Source organism: Paralichthys olivaceus, chromosome 5 (assembly GCF_024713975.1).
Source record: "Paralichthys olivaceus isolate ysfri-2021 chromosome 5, ASM2471397v2, whole genome shotgun sequence".
In the NCBI taxonomy this organism is placed as follows: Eukaryota; Metazoa; Chordata; class Actinopteri; order Pleuronectiformes; family Paralichthyidae; genus Paralichthys; species Paralichthys olivaceus.
The window spans coordinates 7,257,345-7,277,840 of record NC_091097.1 but is presented as its reverse complement, the minus strand read 5'-3'; the positions used below and the strand labels follow the sequence as shown (position 1 = coordinate 7,277,840).

The following is a 20,496-nucleotide window of genomic DNA, read 5'->3' as shown; positions in this document are numbered from 1 at the left end:
CCCAGAGACTCAGAGATCCTCAATTGATGAGGTTGAAGCATCTTTGTGCTGTTAAGTTAGACTGTGCCATCTACTGGATGGACGATCCATGTGCATATTTGGTCTAATACATGCTCTAATTGGGGCAACATGAAGGACATCGACTAATTTAATTGCAGATATGGCTCCAGTAATTCCTTTTGCTTCTGCTCAAACCTGTGCCAAATTGAAAACTTTCCAATTGAGGTAATAATGTCTTGTAATTTACCTGTACTGGAAAAGAACTTACAGTAACCGACTCATTCCAATTTTAAATAACTCGCTGAAATCGTCTTATTTTCTGGACTTGTTGCTTTAAATAGATTCAATTTACTACTAACTTGTCTCCAGGCTTTGTCCATTTTAAGTCAGACATTAAATCTGTTCTTCTCCTCTTTCCTGTGAAGCCCTTGTATTGATTTCGACAATGGATGGCTATACTACAGTGGAGGGTGTCCTGCACTATTCTCCCTGAGGACAGTAGTAAAATGGACGGTCCGCCCTTGGATCCCCATTTGCCTTTAATTGAATCATATAGAACACAGAATCTATATTATATGTAAGTACTACTATAGCTAATTGAGCTTCAGTCAAGATGTAGTATGAAGACGCCCTTCGTTTCTTTTCACTGCAACCCTCATCTCAAGTCTTTTTTGTTCCGTTTTCTAATTTGTCTTTTGACCCAGTGTATGATGTGAAAGAGGTCTGCAGACATCCTAAAAATCAGTTCAGTTCATCATTTATTGATGAAGCGCTCCGAAGATAATCTTTCAAGGTATTTTGAGCACTTCATGAATAAATTACGTAATAAATACATTTTAGATTTGGGTTTGTAAGAGTGTTGCTCAATGTGTGCTTACTTTTTTAGTTGTTGTTTAGGAGGCAACACACCACAAAAGGTTTAATAAAGCAAAAGTTATATCTATATATTTTAAATTTGACAGACAAAGGTCTATGGAGAATCAGCAACTGTAAATCAACAGATGTTTAAGATGTTCAGTCGTCACGTTTCTTTGGGTCAGTTTATACACGTCAGCTCAGTCAGAACTTTTTCTTTGGATGAAAAAGATGTTTTCCTCATGTGTCTGTAAACTCGTCAGATCAATCTGAAATGGTGCAGAGAGTTTTGCATCAGGATTCGTACTGTTAGTCGTAGATCTAAATGAAATGCAACTTCATTTTTCCCTCACCTAGTCGAGGGTTAAGGGTACACTCAGATAAAAATAATGCAAACTAACATCACAGTGTTGTTAACTTGCAGTCATTTCCTCATAAGTTTTTGTGGAAATTATTTTAGAGGTTTGGATTCAAGTTAAATTTCATTTGGAGGCTTCAGTTTCTAGAAATGTAATGTGTATGAGGTTTAACCCACCCTCACTGATATTAGAAACAGTTAGAAATGATTAAAAAGACTCAAAAGTAAAGACCTGGTTAACTACATTATTAATAATCAGTACATTCATTCAGTGCTTTAATATTCCTTTAATGTCTCTGTGATCATTTTTGACTGAGTTTTTTGCATTTCTTTGTAGTAAGTGTGTGTCCCTTTTTGGTCTTTTTGCATCTCTCTGTAGTTTTTACACGTCTTTGTGGTTGTTTGACATTTCTGTGGGCATTTTGTGTCTCTTTGAATTCAACTTTTTTCTCTTTTTTAATTTGCCTTCACCTATTATCCTCTACCTCTAGCAGGGGGTTGCTAATTCTAATCAAACTAATTTGACTTTATCTCCATGAAATGTCATGCCACCACACAGGTTTCTAAAGCTGAGAGGAAACTTCTGTCTCGATAGCGTGAACTCATATTCAGCCGTGATCCTCCCGACATCCGAGGATTAGATAGTCGACGGCGAGGATCACCATCTGTTGTGTATAAGCAGCAGACTTTCCCAGTGAGAGGAATCCAAATAAGCACAACAGAGACAATAACTGAACCATGGGTCTCTGCTGTAAACGGTTTTCTTGGCTTCCATTATTAGATGAGGAAAGACATTTGACTCATATCCAGTCTGTGGTGCGTGAGGCTGGGATTGATTCAGGGGAAGGAACAAAGACACGCTGCACAGACTGAATTATTAATGAAGAGTTATAGACCTGATAATCATCTTGGTCGTGTGATACACAGACATTTAATATTTGCCTATTTTTCCAGTTTAACCTCTCTGTTACAGCTGTGATGTGTGTGTGTGTGTTTGTGCAGGTACAAATATGCTCACTCCTCTGTCCCCTCCACAATGAGGGCAAATCATTGCCAGTGGCAGATGACACAACTTATAGAGCAGGAGTCATGATGTCTGCGACCTTTATGTCCCAAACACTCAGCTCACTGATGGAAAGTTGAGCCATACATTGGGCACGTCTCAGTTTAATTGGCATATGAGATTTAAAAGATTACCTTGAAGTAGCACCACACTTACAGGACGTCCTCTCTCTGTCTCTAGTTTGTGTTTGATGAGCTTTGGTGTGTGTATAGACGACATAGGAATAACACACACATCTCAGTTTTTATTAATCATTACCAATGATAGAGGATTCCAGTTGAATTTTAATGAATTAAAAGTTTTCACAATAGCATCCACTAACTTGTGTTTTCAGTTTTCCCTATAAATCTTATTCATCCAATTTTCACCATATTTTTCATCTAGTCATTTTCACTCCCGCTGCAGTGTCTCTAACCCCCCCAGTTTGAGAACCACACTTTTACCATTTTGAGAAATATTCACTTGCTTTCTGCTCAATACAACTACACCCCACCATTAAATCATATATTTCAATTTTATATAGCTGTATAAAATCAAATCTTGAATAAAAAAACATGATAAAGACAGTAAACAAACAACGATTTTACAGTGTTAACGCTCCAAACTATTCCCAGAAAGAGACATAACCTCAGGGCAGAACTCCTAAAAATAAGTACTTGTCATTTTTACACTTACTACCTTTTGCTGAAGTATTAGCCAACCAAAATATAAAATGCAAACTAGAATGGCACTCAGTTGAATGGATACTGTATCTCTGCCAAGCCCGAATAGTCCTCTTAAATTGGGAGCTGCACCAAATTTCACACACTCATAGATATCAGTGCACTAAATATGCTTGAGTTTTTTCATCTAGAACCATGAATTATTCCCCCAGAAATGAAAATCATCAGGGTTCTTCGCTGACGTATAATGAATGCGTCCTTTCCCCCAGTTTTGTAGAAATCTGTTCATTAGTTTTGTGTAATCCTGCTTACAAATAAACAAATAGACAGGGTAAAACGAGGTAATTAATGAGCTTTAGTCTCCCTCTGTTTCCAGTCCTTATGCTATAATAGAATTAATTGTTATAAAATGTGAGTGAATCAGAGATGTCTCTGGATTATTATCTGTCTCTTGGTTACACCGAAGCCGTTATGTAATTAATTTCATACCTGACTTGAAGTAACTCCTCCAGTTGTAATAAATGGTTTTCAAGTAGATTCACTTCATCAGGCAGATTCCTCATCACACCATCATACATATTTGAACAGCCCAAGATTACAGAGCATTTTCAAAGCTCTCGCTGTCATCTGTGTGGGTCATCATCATGGATATATGAAAGGAGCAGGGACATCATGCACTCACTGACCTTTTTTTTTGCACTACTCTACTGTCTGCATTTCGATTATACTCGGTTTTCTGAATTAATTGGTTCATTAGCAAAGGCAATTAGGAGAGAGGACACTCTGATGTGCTTTTACATGTATACATTGTCAATCAGTGGGCAGATCTAAGAGACTTCCACATCTGTCAGAAGCATCTGAAGGGCTCGCTCTGCTGTGCTGGAGCTGCAAATTATCAACCTTTATTTATCTGCGTCGGAAAAAAGCATGTCAGTGGAAATAAAGTGACTTTTAGTTGCTATTTGTAAAAATTTGTAAATGTAAAACCTGACATAGGCCAGTGAATATGAGCGCTACTGTCACCTGTGCCTGGCTGTGTAGAGCTTTTAGTGTGGCACTGAACTACTTAGGGTTAATAGGCGAGGGAGACTTTGGATGTATAAATATGAAATTTACCTAATGAGATTAAGGTGGACACTGTTGTGTTTTGTTTCCTGTTTTTGCTACCACAGAATAATACCCTTGGCTTCCAAAATAGACCTAAAGTTTGTCACATAATATCCCACAAACTTTCTCCAGATTATTTTTATTGTGATTGGCCACTCATAAAACTTTTTTTTTTGTTTAGCCCTTTAACTCTTTACAAAAGTCACACTTGTCAATGCTATTTACAGATTTTGAGATAGAGGAGTTTGTGAAGTACAGTTATGATGAGCATTTTTTTTAATTGTACTTCTCTGGATTTGTTGGAGATCATTTATTTGTATTGAAGAGGCTGTTTTTTTGCAACAGAATATGAGAGAATTATAAGAGGTCAGTCAATAGAGGCAAAACGAACCACAAAAAGCAGCAAAATACTCACGAAGAGAAGGTAAACAACCATGAAATACAAACGAACTGAAAATGGGAGCAAGATAACCACAAAAAGATGCATAGCAACCACAGAGAGTTCAAAAATGACCAAAAGCAAATGACTAATATTCAGAGGAGATAAACAACCACTAAATGCACAACAACCAAAAACGGAAGTAAAATGAAGACAGGAAGAAAGAGATGCAACGAAGACACAGCAAAATGACAAAACAAACAGAGACATAAACAAATACAAACCATGTGTAGGGGGATGGGGGGCATTAACTGTCTATGCCCGAGGGGACATTTTAATTATTCCATGTGTATATATTTCTGAAACCGTTGTGTTTATTAGCATATTATTTTTTGTCTTTTAAAACAAAGAGCCTTGTTCAAAGTGGTGGGCTCTTGTATCCGACTGCACACTAACATCATTAGAAAAAACGTAATGTTATTTGCATGTAAGGTGAAATGTATTTTGACGATTTGATTATGTTTCTCATTGTCATTTCATGAACTATCGCTTTCATTATTTATTATTGCGTCTCTGTTCAGGACGGGTCCGCCTGCGGGACCCAGAATCCTCTGCGCCGAGGCAAGATGGAAGAGCCCAGCAGCTGCGGGAAAACAATGTTTTGGCTTTAGATGTTGAAACGTGGAGCTGAGGGCGAACCAGGCGAGCCACGACCACGGGCCATGCTCCCGCGCCGGTAAGACTAACACACAAAGCCGGGGGTTCGGGACAGAAGCGGCCGCTGAGTCGGTTAAACTCCTCGTACGGGACAGACAACAAAGCGCAGCGCTAGTTAGCTGCTAAGTTAGCCCGCCGCGGCTAGCCGGACGAGCATCATTGTTCGCTGGAGTTGTACGGGCCGTTTGTTATGGGTCGTGCCCGTGTGGTCGCTCCATCACCTACAGTCGGTAACTGTCCGGCACACGAAGCCAGCAACTCGGCGAAAGCTGCGATAAAAGCCAGCACAGACCAAGTAAGACGGTCCGGTCTCTTTTGTTATCAAGCGCAAAACCAGCGATCGTCATTTTCCTCGTTTCCCCATCAGCTCTCAGGTTTTGTTCTGCTGGTCTCGTGTGTGAGGTGTTAAATGCTGCTAAATGACTATTGTTTAATCTCAGGCAAGAAGTGTGCAAAACTAACTTTGTTCGCGGTTTTAAGGCGCAGACTTTGCGCGCGGCTCCGCGGGTTGTGTGCTCATTGTTTGCTCGGCGTTTTGCGGTGATGATTATTGCATGGCCATATTAATTATTGCCTGATCCTGCATCACAAAGAAGAAGGGCCCCGCAAGAGTGGTTAGCCAGATGGTTAGCTAGGTGGCTAATTGCGATGAAGCTTGGTAGTTTTTCATAAACATTCTTGCACCACAGGGCTCTGCCAGTGCGATGTTCATCTCCTGAAATACACCCGAGAAAGCTGCAGGAACACACGGCTCGTTTCGTGTGTGTAAAAGTTTGCTTTGTGTTAGCTCAGTGGGTTATTGCTGCTAGCTCACCATCAAAGCTGAAGGCATTTGGCAGCAGGCAGACAGCCCTCATTAGCCGGATGGGTCGTTCATGCGGTGGCTGAAAAATAACTGTATATGTCTTTTAATGCAGCCTCCAGGAAACTGTGTTTAATCATAACCAATCACTTGCATTTAATGTGCGTATTGCCGTGTTATATCACTCCAGTAGAGAGCATGCACTTGATTTGTGCTCACAGTTGCACCACCAGCCTTTCGTCTGTGTCTGTGCCCTCTCATTGGCAGATAAGCCCATGCAAATAGGATGACTGGGTCAGAGACAGGACCATCAAACAGATTAACACACAACTCCAATCCTCTCATTCCTCATCTCATGTTGTGTCTAGCGCTGCAGTCACTGTGACCTTTCCTGCCCCTTGTGAAATACTCCACATGCACACTGTAAGCAAACAGAGAGAATTTTGTACAGTGCAGCTCCGACGTGTTTCTCTTGTCAGTGTGCCAGACGGAAGCCCTTTGTTGACCCACAAATCGTCAGTTTTTAATCCGACTAAGCGCACAGTTGTGAGATCAGAGGCCGTGACACTGATTCCTGAATACCACGCTTAACAGGCACTGTAATTGTTTTCTGATGTTTGTTATTTGTGTGTTAAAGGCCACCTTATAACCTGTTACCTACTTTCCTCACAGGATGACACTTATTACCACCTCATAGTTTTCCTGCCTGCCGGCTTTCACCATGAACATCATTCAAGACAAACTAGGCAATGAATTCCTGCGCTCCAACGGGGGTATGGACTCCAATTTCGGCCCTGGCATGATTATGTTTAGCCATCTCCCGCCGGTGACCAGCTTCACCCGGCTGGCCGCCCACTCCGTTATGCAGGACCTGCCACCGCATGAAATGATCCTGAAGAAGGAGCGTGACTCACCTGACTGCAGCATGGGCACCCAGGGTGGCAGCTTTGGCTGTGCAGGAGTGGGAGACTATGTTCACTCAATGGGTATCAAGCAGGAGAAGCTGTCTGAGCATGATTATCGCCTGCCCCTCTACCCTGGAAGCCATGGGAAGAGCACAGAGCTGCTGGAGGTGACAGTCAGTAACAACCAGGGCCTGCTGGTGCATGACCTCAACATGGGCAATGTGAGTACCTCTGATGGGAGATCAAATTGTGATCTAAAGTTTGATCTACGTCTGAATAAATGGCTGTGCTTACAAGTATGATTTATCCGTAGCTGTTTCAGCAATTAATTATTCATTGCAGTTGTATTTCCAGGAAAACATGACTGCAACTAATGATCTTTTTCTTATTTAATAATCTTATTTTCCAATTTATCCATTAATGGCTACAACATTTTTGGAAATGGTGAAAAATCCCCACTGTTTCCTAAAACCCAGGGAGACTTTTTCACATGCTTGTTTTGTCGAAAACCAAAAAAAGATTTTACTATCAAACTAGGAAACATATTGCCAAGTAACAGTTTAGAGACTTAAAGAAAGAAATTTAGCAAATTTTCCTTATAAACAAAATCTCAAATCAATTGTCTGTTGATTGGTCATCTCAGCTCTAATTTGAGAATCCAATGTAGATGTAATGTAGCAAAAAGTCATCAGTAGCTTTTACTATTTTCTTTCCTTTTATAGACCAGACAAAGTATTTCAGAGAATTACAGTTACACCGTCTTTGCAGTCAAATCATTTATAATACAACCTAGAAAGATGCATGATGCAGAGAGAGATCAACACAGAGATGAGTAAATATCAAATCTTAATTTAGATAATTTAAAACTTTCACATTTAAAATTCCTATGTAAATAATAATCATGCTACATTAAGTTATCTCTGCCTCTGTTTTATTGACCAACATTAGGAAGTGACCAATCAAGAACATGAGAAGCTTAATTGATGAAAATATGATTTGTTGCAACTCTACAAATTTCTCCTTTTCTGCTACACAAATACAACTTTATGGCATAATTTTAGACAAAACAGGGGTAGGGATAGCGCTGAAAGCATGCATTTACCAAGGAAGAAGTAATGTGGTATCAATTGTTATGGAGAAAAATAATTCAGATTATAAAGCCTGAACAGGAAGTGTTTGTGAGAAAGTAGTTGTTGATATAATTTCTACTGATGACTTAAAATTTAAACTATAGACAAGCACCCTTTCATGTCTCCTTCCCTCCCTCCCCTCCCGTTTCTCTTTCTGAGTAGAAGGATGATGTCATCAGCCTCAGCATGAATGAAAATGTCTTGGCAAGGACACAGCTGTCTTGTTTAAGCTTGCAATTCATTGCAGACATCTTTTGTGCCCATTCAAATAGAAATACACACAACCACACTCTCCCAACAATAGCCGATCATCACGGCTGTAGATTGAAGTAGGTTGAAAAACACAGTGACACTTAGTCTGCACTATGCCACACTTTTATTTTTATATTGTCTACTCAAGGACAACTTCACCTAAAGAAAACACAGATTTCCAAATTTTCCATTATGCCGACGTGGTTAGGATTTTAATTTTAGTTGTAGTGCTGCAACTGAACAATTCTTTTCATAATTGATTAATCTGCACATGAATTCATTAATAAATAGATTTAATGTTTGGTCAATAAAATATCAAAGGGGAATATGGCCACGATATTTATGCGAAGTGCAAAGTGACGTCCTTTCATGAACACCAAGTTAATTTTATGATTGTGCCTGTTTTGTTCAATCAACAGACCAAAATCCAAAGATATTAAATTAAATTTTGAGTAAGCCTAAGAAAAGCAGAAAATCCCCATAAATGACTGAAACTGTACTGTTATACTGAAATAGAGAAAAGCACCAAATCCTCACATTTATGATGATGGAAGTAGAGAACATTTTTGCTTTAAAAATTCACTGATTTAGTGATTGTTAAAATTGTTGCAGAATAATTTTGAGAGCTGTATTGATTAAATAAGCCCAACAGCCAGTATTATTCATCTCCTGCATATTCTTGTGCTGCAGGTTTTTTTGAAACCTTTTTTTTTTTTTTACATTTTTACCCTAAAACTGAGCTCCTTTTAAAAGCAGGTGCAACAGCATTTGTCTCGTCATTCTCCATATGGAAATTAGGAGCAGAGTGTTAGCAAAGGGAGAGATGGCAGAGTAGGAAGATAAACGGAAAGAATTAAAGGAAGATCAAGAGGCTATTTTCCTAATTTCTGAATTAACACCTTGGTCAGATTGTTTGTGAAGAGTTTTAGTGAGCAGTTATTTACTTTGGGTGTTTAGATTCGTATGTGAGGTGAGCAGCTTGTATGTTTCTTTGGTTTGAATAAGAAAGGCTCTCTGAGTGAATTACAGGCTGCTTATCCATAAAGGAGCCATAAATTTCAGGCTTTGTTATTCCGCCCACTAGAACCACATCTTGCAGAATGAGTCTCCAACCCACAACCAACAGATATTGGCCAAGTGTTTTTTTCCCTTTTTGATGGTTTGTTTGCATGAGCAGCAAACATGGACTTGTTTGTGATAGTTTTTGACTAAAGGTCCTTAACCTCCAGTCAAGTGATTTCCTTGTTGTGGCCTGCTCTCACGGCCCTCTCCCTCTCCCTTTGTCATCCTCACAGCTGCCGAGTCAGTTAGGAAAGGAGCCCGCTGGGAGAAAAGGTCGAAGGTCAAACGGTGATGGACAGGAGGGTAAACCAAGAAAGAAGAGAAACGAGGCAAAGGTCTGTTTATTTCTATATCTGTGGGTGAATTTTAGCATATATCCTTACCAAAGACACCCATGTACATTAGCATTTACACAGTGGTTAGAACTCAAAATAAATCGTAATCCATTCTTGTTAGTTTTTGTCGATAACATCAGGGAATTTACTTTATATGTACTCATTGAACATAGAATAATTTCTGTATAGGTACAAATGTTTGCTTTTGTCTATTTAAGTCCAGAAACAATGTGGAAAGCACTATATACATGACATGGGCAGGGGGGACCCAGGGGGCCATGCACAGCTCCGCTGCCCCAAGCAGAGCGTTATTAGTCATGATCAAGGTTACAATGACCTCATGTCCGTCTTTTGAACGAGATCTCTAAGGAACGCCTTGAGGGAATTTCAGACTGACTGAATCTGACCCCTCTCTTTCTCCTGCAATCATTCTACAGCAATCAATGATGCTGGATGCAGATGGAGGCAGCCTGTCGCCAGGAACCAAACCTCACATCTGTGAGCACTGTGCTGCATCGTTCAGAAGCTCCTATCACCTGCGCAGACATGTCCTCATTCACACTGGTATGGTTCTGTGCTTCTCTCCACCATCATCATATTGTCTCTCTGCCATGTTCCCTCTTATTTTGATATTTTCAGCTCAAGGAAGAAAATGTTGATGTCATCAGTATGAAAATTAATGTCGCATTACAGTTCACAGTTTGTACAGTACTAGCGTCACATAGTTTTTTTGTGTACCTAATTAGAAAACACTACAAAAGCATTATCTCAGTGGCTTGTCCACAACCAAGTTTTGTCCTCGAAAGTAGTTTTCAGCACTGTTTTGTGTACATTTCCACATATTTTTGGTCTTGTTGTCACAGGTATGGACAGAGTGGGGCAGCCCTTTGAACATGTATGATTGCATATACATATACGACATTATTTAAACCAAACAAGAAGACAAAACCAGCATTTAAATTTGTTGTTCTCAGAGAAACGTGGGATAAAAACACTGGAAGCTGCAAACTTTAAAAGTCAAGTCTTGTCTCAAAATGAATAAACTGTGATGGAAACTGACGGCAGTGTGACGTTGAACAAGCACAACTTATTTCTGTTTGGTGCGTCAATGCTCTCTGCTCCAGTACTGAATGTTGACAACGTTGGCTAAACTGCTCACGAACCAGACACCAATTTGTCCTCTTCAGCATCCTGTTTTGTGCGACTGACGTGTGTGTGCGCGTGAGAGTGCGTGTCGGGCATAGTGCGTGTGTTTGTGTCAGCGAGAGAGTAGGAGAGTGAGCTGGATGGGCTGATAAATTTGCGTGCACTATCAGAGAAGCTATGCAATTCGTCTTTAGTAATCATCTGCCTATAGCGATCATCCTGTACTGTGTGCTGCCTTTTAGTTTGTGCTCCTATTGCAACTTATTGGCAAATATATGAACACTTTGACCGTCATTAAATTCAGATATGTGACGAAAAGGTTTCTCTAAATTCAGACTTTGATGCTGTGTTTAGATTTAAGTTTTCTTTCACAAGTCTGGGTTGTATAAAGACAGTCTCACAAACATCAGTGAAATGCAACACAATCTATTGCATAAGCCTCACATGCTCCATTTCAAGTTTGTTTATTGTAGGTTTATCTATTTTTTCCTGTGACAGGAAAAAAAATAGAGTAATAATTATTGCTTTGGTTTGTATTACGTTGTGCAGGTGCTTGTTCTTGTCCTGGCTCTTCACAGAAGGGTATTGACCATCAAAGTGAGACAAGATTGTAACTGAAAGAATCTCTGTGATTTTATTTCAGGTGAAAGACCCTTCAGATGCAACCAGTGCAACATGAGTTTTATTCAGAAGTATCTTCTCCAGCGACACGAGAAAATCCACAGTGGTAAGTGTCAAACGACAGCTGCTTAAACCACCAGACAGCCTGATGCAACCCGTGAGTCATTGTGCGTTTGCAGTAAACTGGAAGATAAACTAACCCGGAGCTGTGCTGCTTTTTTGCGGCAGGAGAGAAGCCATTCAGCTGTGACCAGTGCAACATGCGATTCATTCAGAAGTACCACATGGAGAGGCACAAGAGGACACATAGCGGAGAGAAGCCGTACAGATGTGAGACCTGCCAACAGGTAAATGAACTTAATACGCCATCCGCCTTTGCTACTTATCTAAAGCAATACTTCACAGCCAATGACAAAACTGTAAAAGTTAATACTATATGCCATCGCTTTAAAATTACATTTTGTTCTCTCAGTATTTTTCTAGGACAGACCGACTGCTTAAGCACAAGCGAACCTGTGGAGAAGCCATAAAGAAAGGGCTGGATCCCGGGATGATTGACCTGGGTTGTGTTGATATGGGGCATGGCAGCTATGGAATCACTCAGGGAAATGTTGGGAATACTGGCAGAAAGAGGGGGAAGTCCAAAAATTGTGGAGAGGGAGGAGAGCGCAGAAAGAAGAAGGGGGATGCAGGAGGGGGCAGAGTACCACACATTCACGGTTCAGCTTCTGGAGGCTACAGCATCCATGATTATTCTATGGAGAATCAGACAGTATCTTCCTCTACCGAGCCAGGGCCCAGCATGCAGCAGAGCCACCATGGCCGAGCTCCAAAGATGGCGTTCAAGAGGGCCAATCGCAAGAGTCCGGCCAAAGCGGGCCAGTTGGAGCAGAGTGCAGGCATGGATGGACTTGGCCTCATGCAGGGTAATGGAGCCAAAGTTGGCACCAGCAGCAACTACGACGACGCCATGCAGTTTCTGAAGAAGAGACGCTACCTTCAAGCAGCAAACAATTCACACCCATCAGGGCCTGTGGTGGCTGGAGTATCCAGCAGTGAGTACGACGTCAGCGTTGGTCACTTGTCTTCTCAGCCATCTGTCGTACAGGGCGTCATTTCCAGTGTCATGGACAACGACCTGCAAGTGAGTCTCGACAAGTCAGGGATCCCTGATGAGGTGCTGCAGAGCCTCCTTGACCACTACACCCAGAAACCTGATGGCTCGCACCACGACGTTCACTTTGACATCAGTGACCAGCATGTGGAGCTTAACTCTGTCTCAGCTGACAGTCCTGACATCGGCCACAGCACAGACAACTCCAGCCCGTCTGGAGACAAGACAGTCATGATGCACGAGTACTCTCGCTTCCTGCTGCAGGCTTTGGAGCGCACCAGCCACACCACCAGCTTCCCTCTGGGCCCTGGGCCTTCCCCCTCAGGGCCGTTTACCAGTTCCCACCAAGGCAACCCCGTCTACGCCGACAAGAACATCTATACTACGTCCCCGCTGGAGTGTGGGTTTGGCCAGCAGGTGGCCTCGCCTTCGCTGCCCTCATCTGTGCCAAAATCTCACTTTGCGATGCTGACTGGCTCCTCGCCACAGCACAGCTTCCACCTGAGTGGCCTGGAGCCCCCCACACACCAGCAGCTCACCCCGTCTCAGGAGCTCACCGACCAGATGGAGAAGCAGCACTCCTCCACTCCCCCCTCCTCCTACCAGATCAGCCCATCTGACCTGAGCAATGGGAAGGACCAACCGCCGGTCAAGAATGGCACGGCAGTCTTCCCTCTGGCCCCCTCGCAGAATCTGGCCCCTCTGGACTCCTCAAAGCCTTCCTACCAGATTGAAAACTTTGCCCAGGCCTTTGGCTGCCAGTTCAAATCAAATGGCCGCAGCATGTCTTATGGCACTGACTCTGGCGGGGAGGTGGATCATAGGATACGGACACCTGTGTCTGAATTCTCAGGGTATACTAGTTTGTTATCTGATGTCAATGAGCCAGTAAGTACAGGTTCCAAAACTCCAACAAGCCAAAGCTACAGATGAGAGCCTGAGAGGGAGAGAACACACTGTCGTTAAAGCGGATGTTCTTATTTTAGTTTTTTAGTGCTCCTATTTTATTCTTATTATTATTGTTATTATTATTTTATTTGTCTTTATTTTAATTATACTGATGCTCTGTTTTTGTGCCCACTCCTCTCCCCACAAAAAGCCTGCAAGGCTTCTTGCAAATGCATTTTTAAAAAAGTTTCTGTTATTTTTAAGTTAAATATGTATTGACTGTTTATTATCGTCATTTTAGTGACATTAGGTCTAGTCATTATTCATGAACTGAAAGTACTGTTTTGTTTTTTTAAGTAAGAGAAGTAGTAGCGCCGGTCGTATTTCTTTTCCAACGAGCTGAAGTGTTTGAGCAATCAACTTTACAACTGTAAAAAAAAATAACAATGGAAATAATGGCAGGGAATAGCCCAGAATCGAAATAGCAAAAACAAACATAGAAGTTGTTGTCTGTTACAAGGTTAAAAGTATTACTCAGGAAAAAAGTGGAAAAAGGAGAAGCCTACGAGGTGCAGTGAGCACGGTTTTCAGAAGTGTGAGGATTTTTCTTATGTTTTGTTACTTGTTGAATGAGTGTGACATAAACCGACTGCTGCCAGCTCACTTGAACACTGAAACACTTTCTACTTGGCTATATAGAGATTATGGTACTTTCATGTCAATGTGAAACTCATGTTTTCTTCAATAAGGGCCATATATATATATCTATATATATATATATATTTATAAGAATATATATTAATGTAAAATAACAGATTTAATCATTCTGGGGAACTGCCAGTTGAAGTACGGGGAGAACAAGGGTCGGTTCAGGGGTTAAATGTTGTCCGTGGTATATTTTTGGAGAACAAAAATGATGTTAGGGCTTTTCTTTGGCCAATAGAGGTTGCTGTTGGGCAGTGATAGAATGGCCTTCCCCTTTTCCTGCCCTCCTCTTCTTCCTCAGTTCTCTTATTTCTTAAGAAAAAAAATTCAATTAGCACTTTGAGCCGTTTTCATACATCAAGTACAGTACCCCGTCAGATGGAGGAAGCTCAAACGTCAGGAATGGACTGGCTTTTTGACTGAGACTTATTGTTTCTGTATATGCAGATGGGGATTGAACATATTGTGGGTGGATGATAGGGATACCCATTGTTTGGGTAGCATGGCTTACATGGGCTGATGGGTGGGATGGGGTGGGGGGTGTCGATATGTGAAAGTGGGATTTGGTATTAACATTTTCTCCTTACTTTTAGGGATTAGCGAGGGAGGTGAGGGAGGTAGGGGTTTATAAAATATGGTGACATTTAATCGGGATAATGTAAATGTAATTCAAACCCCTAGTTTTAGTTTGACTTGTTACCCAACTTAGCAGCTTTGCTTTTGTATTGACTTTTATGACAAAATGTGTTAGTGATCAAGTATTTCTTCAGCTATTACTGAGGCAGCCATATGCAGTATGAGCAGGGAAAAAAAGATGGCTGGCCAAAAATTTGTATGCATTTAGACTTTTCACATATGCTGGCAGCACCATGCATATTTGTCCCCAGTAGAATGAATTGGGTGCCTATATCTGAGAAGTACAGGTGCAAGATATTGTCTAGTAAAATGTTAGATGTAACTTCTTGCTGATTTTTAAATGTATTTATGCCGTATGTCTTTTTTTTCTTCGTAAAGACAACAATAATCGCGCTGTCTTCCATAGCTAGTGCTGGAAATGATATCACTCTGCTGAATGACTCTTCAGACCCCTTTACACCCCAATGGCCTGTTGTTTTAAGCAATCATTCAACATGGTGGAGCGAATGCAATGCTGTAATATCTTTAAATAGTGTGATGCCATGTCGAACGGTTGAGGCGTAAAGCAAGAAATCGCCTCACATATACCTCATATCACAATAAAGCAGGGACAGAGGAGTGACGGATTGATGCAAGTAGCAGAGATGCTGTTTTATGTGTTTTTAAAAAAAAGTCTGTGTGACTATTTTTGTGAACATGACATTTATGTGACCCATTAAGACAACGTCGCCTCAGGGTTTCTGTAAATGTCTCATGCCAACCAATGTTCAGTCTCTTCCGTTGGACCTCCTCTCCCCTCCACATCGTATTTGTCATATTGTTTCAATATGCTTTCTGTTTACAAAAAAATTTACAAAACACTACATCTTGCTGTACTTCATCCTGACACCTGTATACATTTTATTTTGCTATCTTTCTTTCCCTTTTTACATTTTTTTTTATCACCGCCAAATTTTGTAGCTGATGATATCTTCCATTTTTATGTTGTTTCAGGTTCTTGTGAGTCGTTTCACAAGACTGTACTTGTCCAATGAATTTAAAATTGATTAGGGAGAAAACAATAAAAAACGTATCAACAAGTCTTTGTGCTAAGTTGTGTTAAACATGTTAATGCTGTAGTGAAATATATTTTGTGTTTACAGTGAAATTATATATGTACTTTCTTATCAGACACATTGATGGGGATATTGTTAAAGGCTGCATAGCTGATCCACCCTGCACAATATTGTGTTGAAAGAGGCCTGGTAAAGCTTAATATAGCTGTATTTCTTTTCACCACTGGGTGGTGATAACGCCTCTCTTAAAGTGAGATGCTGTCTGCCTTTTGGCTGTGGCCTCTGATATTTAGTTATCTTAACACCTAATGCAGTTAAATATTATTTGTTATATAAGTGCTGTTCAGCTTTGTCTCTACATTTAGTAGATGTTTATAAATGTTAAACGTCATTTAGTTTATTTTTCAGGCCTGCTTTTATTTACATATTTGGGCTCAGTAGCTTAAAGGTCAGTTGTGTAAGATTTAGGTAAAAGGGATCTATTAGCAGAAATGTAATGTGGAATAATCCTCATGATGTTTTCACTAGTTTGCTCATCTAAATTGTACAAATTGTATTTTTCTTTCCCCCAGAAAAGGCCCGTTATATTTAAATACTTTATATTTACATCGAGGGGGTCCTCTTTAAGGAGGCCGCCATGTTTTTTACATTGGTCCAGACTGGACAAATTCAACACCTTTTGAGTTTTTATGACAACTGAAGGTTCTCTTTCATGTTTGGAAGGAGAGGAGGAGGTGAGGGGCTGCAACGTGTGTGTGTGTGTGTGTGTGTGTGTGTGTGTGTGTGTGTGTGTGTGTGTGTGTGTGTGTGTGTGTGTGTGTGTGTGTGTGTGTGTGTGAGAGAATTTGTCATCCATCAAAAATAATCTGTAATTATTCTAATCAAAAATCAGTCATGAGTCGTGGCAGTTTTTCACACGGTTGCAAATTTGTCTCAGTATCTTAATGCTTGTGTTTTTGCATCACGCTGATATTCTAAAGTTTGATTAATATCTGGGGTCAAGGCCAGGTCGAGCTTTTCATTCATTATATAATATGAAATTATATAAAATAAGTTTGTGAGGGAAAAAAGGAAATCGCGCCAGGGTGGAGGGTTCGTGGGGAATATTCTCATTTAAATATTGACATAGAATTGGTCGATGTACAACCGAGTGCTGGGGTCCTTTTCTCTGGCCCCTCGTTCTTTTCAAACACACACACACACACTTGCACACAAACACACTTGAAAAGAAAATGTATCGACAGGAAGCATCCTTGCTCTCTCGACCTTTCCCCCTTCAGATTTGTCCTGGAAACGCTGGTCGTCACCGCCACTCCTTCTTCAGTCACTTGATATCACTAAATTCTTCACACTGTAACTTTAAACAAATACTGTGTGTGTGTCTGTGTCCGGATGGCTCAAAACTACTACCATCCCGTATCTCATGTTTTTAAAAAAGATATTTATTGTTCCTTTCCCTTTCACTGGTTTTCTTGATCACCCTCAGTATGTTATTTCTCTTTTTTTCTCTCAATAATTTGTTTTAAATTTAACTGTAAAAAAGAAGTGAAGTTTCGTAAACAACACCAAGTGGTTCCCAACATTAATCACACTGTATCTATGTCTTATACTACAACACCAGTTTTCTTTGGGTTTTTTTGTGATTTACTGTTTCAACAGAGGACTAAGAGAATATTGCAAATACTTACTATTAACCAGTTTGTTTGTTTTTTCATTTTCTTCCATGAGAATTTCTAATAGCTTTCTATCATGAACCGGAATTTTTACTCCACCAACTTCTCTTTCAAAAGATATCAATTAATATAAAACAAAAACATGTCACACATGCCTCTATTTTGTTCTCAACTTTTATTCTACAGAGACACAACAATGACAATCACGAATCACAAATGATCTTCCTCAGTTAAGGATTAAAATGTGAGTATATGTGTTGATGTAGTAGCTTTAATGACCTCACACATTATCTGCGGTATAGGGGAGCAGATTGTGTAAGGTTTGATCCCATTATACAGTATATGTATATGTATGTTACATTAAGCAAAAGGCAGTAAATGAGTAGATGCTTGCAAAAAAGCAGGTTTATTACTAGAAGGTATTGAGATATTTGCAAACCTCTAACCAAAGCTGCCTTCGTATAGCCAACACTGCACATCCACTTGAATTTGACCTTTAACTGCCTCTCATTTCCTTTCCGGGAATGCAAGGGGAATTAAACTTGCTTCCTGAAATCAAATAAAGAGAAGCTATACATCTTCCCGTCACAGCAGAATCAAGCCTACATATCAGAAGTACCTTTGGTCGCAAACTTGTTCACACCCAAAAAGCTGTTTGAGTCATTGCCAATCCCGACACTCTGTTAATGAATGACTGCATTTTGATTAAGTGGTCAAAGTTTCTGATATGTTCTGTGGATTTTCTTGGGTGCGACCAGGAAGAGTTGTGACGAAATTGTATCAAGTTTTATTTTACTCAAATGCTTCACATTCATATATGACCTGAATGTCAAAGGTCAGAGGGGGTTTTAGCCCACAGCAGACACTGAGTCCAGACCTGACCAACAGTTAGTGAGCTTTCTGTCCCTCAGTGTCTGTGTTGCAGTCCTGTTGACAGAGTAGATGTGAGTGACTTGCATGATGTTATTATCATTAAAGCTGGGAAGAGGTTTTATGCACATAGGTAGTGAATGGGAACTAGCATCAATAAAGGGGCAGAGGACCTTTAACAATGCTGTAACATGGGTCACAGCTAAAGAGGAAGAAACAAAAGTTAAAACGTGTGGTTTTGAGTGAACTGTTGTGTGCCATGAAATTCAATCAACAACAAAAGAATCTAAACTGTGCGCTTATATGATGAATGACAAGCCTTCTTCCCAGAATCCTCTCCTTCAAATATGACGCACTTGTGGCCACTGGAATGAATGCTTTCCGTTGCTGGGAGGAAAATCAACATACGGTACTAAAACCTGTTGCAATATCTCAAAGTATTTGCATGAGATAACAATGAGGTCACAAAGGTGTATGTATCAATACACAGCTGCACTATATATATATTTGTATTTACGATATACATGAAGTTCAAATGAAGTCCACTCCTTAGTTAAACAATATTGCAACAAGGCACTGGGAGAAAAATCCTTCCTTCTAAACTGATCAAGAGCATAATGATTATAATTATTGAGGAGTAGGAATTATCGTTTTTACAGTGTATTTAAGAAAACTGCAAAAACTCATGTAAACTTCTTATGAAAATGTGTTTGACTTTTCATTAAAGAAAACTGTCACATCTGTTTGTTTGTGTCGATATCAGGGGTTTAGTTTTGTGATCGTAAGGATGATTCAACAATTCCCAACAACAGTCACCATTTTAAACGGATTTGTTTGGAGTAGGAGTGGTCCACATGACACACTGACCTATCCACTAATTAAAAAAAACTACCATTTGACATTCATTTATCAGAGCTCCATTAAAAAACACACAGAACACCTCTCTAGAGTAAAAATGTTGTCAGTCATATTTTTTGTTGTTATGATCAGACTGGCTTAGTTAAGAGATGTTCTGTGGGCTGCGTTGTTTCAAAATTCATGATGCCACCAGATTTAGCCTCATTTGATTACCATCTTTATTGCTCATGTCTCTTATTTGATGTGCACTGTCCAGTGAGTCATCTGAAATTAAACAAATATGAAAACTCAGGGTCAGTCTTGTAATTAAACTGTGACAATGCACTTATTCAACCCAGTTTCAAGGAAAAGGTGCTTCCTGGAAGATAGTCCCTGACTGTAAATATTTATAATTGTATACATCTATTTAGTTTATTGGTGTTCTCTAAAAGTTAAAAAAAACACGAAAACATTCACGCACAAAACAGACAAATCTGTGGTATGAGTGACATTCATGTATTATAACTTTAATGATCTGTTACTACGTAACGAAGCAGGAGCTGTTTCTGTGAGGATGTCATTTGTTAAAAAAGATATTAGCTCCAGTGTAAAAAGGTTAAAAAAAATTGTGAGTGTTGAACCAGCGTCTTTGACTACAGTTACCTCAGTTACTCAATTTTAATAAGTTGGCACAGAATCATCGACTTGTGCAAGAGCTCCATGGGGGGGGGGGGGTTAATTTAATAATTAACTCTCTAACTTGCACTTCTGCTGAAAACATGTTCAGGGTGCTTACATAGGCTCTGTGTGATGTATTTTTACAAGAGATAAGTTAATTTCTTTTACTTCAAAAGTTACTTGTATCTGCTGTACAGTCGAAGTATGCAAACACATTAGAGGTTAAATTAGTCACTTTTAAGGAAATATGTCTGTTTCCCCTCTGAAGCAGCTGCGCAACATGATTTATTAGCTATGAACACAAAACATTTGAAATACAAAGTCTTGCACCTGAATACGGTCTTTCTATCTGTCTTTCTAGATCGTCACAAGAACCACAAACACAAACCATTTTTCATAAGTGCATGTACATGTTAAAAACTCACAGTGACGACTTTCTGAGTTGTAAACTTGTATATATTTTACACAGTTTGTGGCCACATTTGACTTTCACATTCAAGTCAAATTATATTTATACAGCCCAATATGATACGGATAAAGAAACACAAAAACAATGGAAGAAACCTCACGAAAGCCAACACATCATCTAACAAGAGCAATAAATATTAGACTGGTTAGTCATCAGAAATTACTCAACAATTAACTA

The 20,496-nt window shown here is 39.9% G+C and overlaps 1 protein-coding gene across 2 annotated transcripts; it reads left to right on the top strand.

Moving 5' to 3' along the window:
- The first annotated feature begins 4,949 nt into the window (after positions 1-4,949).
- znf281a (zinc finger protein 281a) lies at positions 4,950-15,816 on the top strand. Of its 2 annotated transcripts, none has more exons than XM_020094257.2 (7): positions 4,950-5,160; positions 6,616-7,069; positions 9,526-9,627; positions 10,065-10,191; positions 11,417-11,500; positions 11,623-11,741; positions 11,867-15,816. In XM_020094257.2, the coding sequence occupies exons 2-7, from the start codon at positions 6,665-6,667 to the stop codon at positions 13,439-13,441; spliced, it is 2,412 nt and encodes an 803-aa protein (XP_019949816.2). In that variant the 5' UTR covers positions 4,950-5,160; positions 6,616-6,664; the 3' UTR covers positions 13,442-15,816. The 2 variants fall into 2 exon arrangements, with proteins under 2 accessions (XP_019949816.2, XP_019949817.2); XM_020094258.2 differs by lacking the exon at positions 4,950-5,160 and adding an exon at positions 5,282-5,436.
- Positions 15,817-20,496: the final 4,680 nt, after the last annotated feature.

Bases quoted from the DNA above. Each gene is read 5' to 3' on its own strand.
- znf281a (XM_020094257.2), top strand. From the start codon at position 6,665: ATGAACATCATTCAAGACAAACTAGGCAATGAATTCCTGCGCTCCAAC. The intron at 9,628-10,064 runs GTCTGTTTATTT...ATCATTCTACAG, and splicing joins AGAAGAGAAACGAGGCAAAG to CAATCAATGATGCTGGATGC. The intron at 11,742-11,866 runs GTAAATGAACTT...TTGTTCTCTCAG, and splicing joins GATGTGAGACCTGCCAACAG to TATTTTTCTAGGACAGACCG.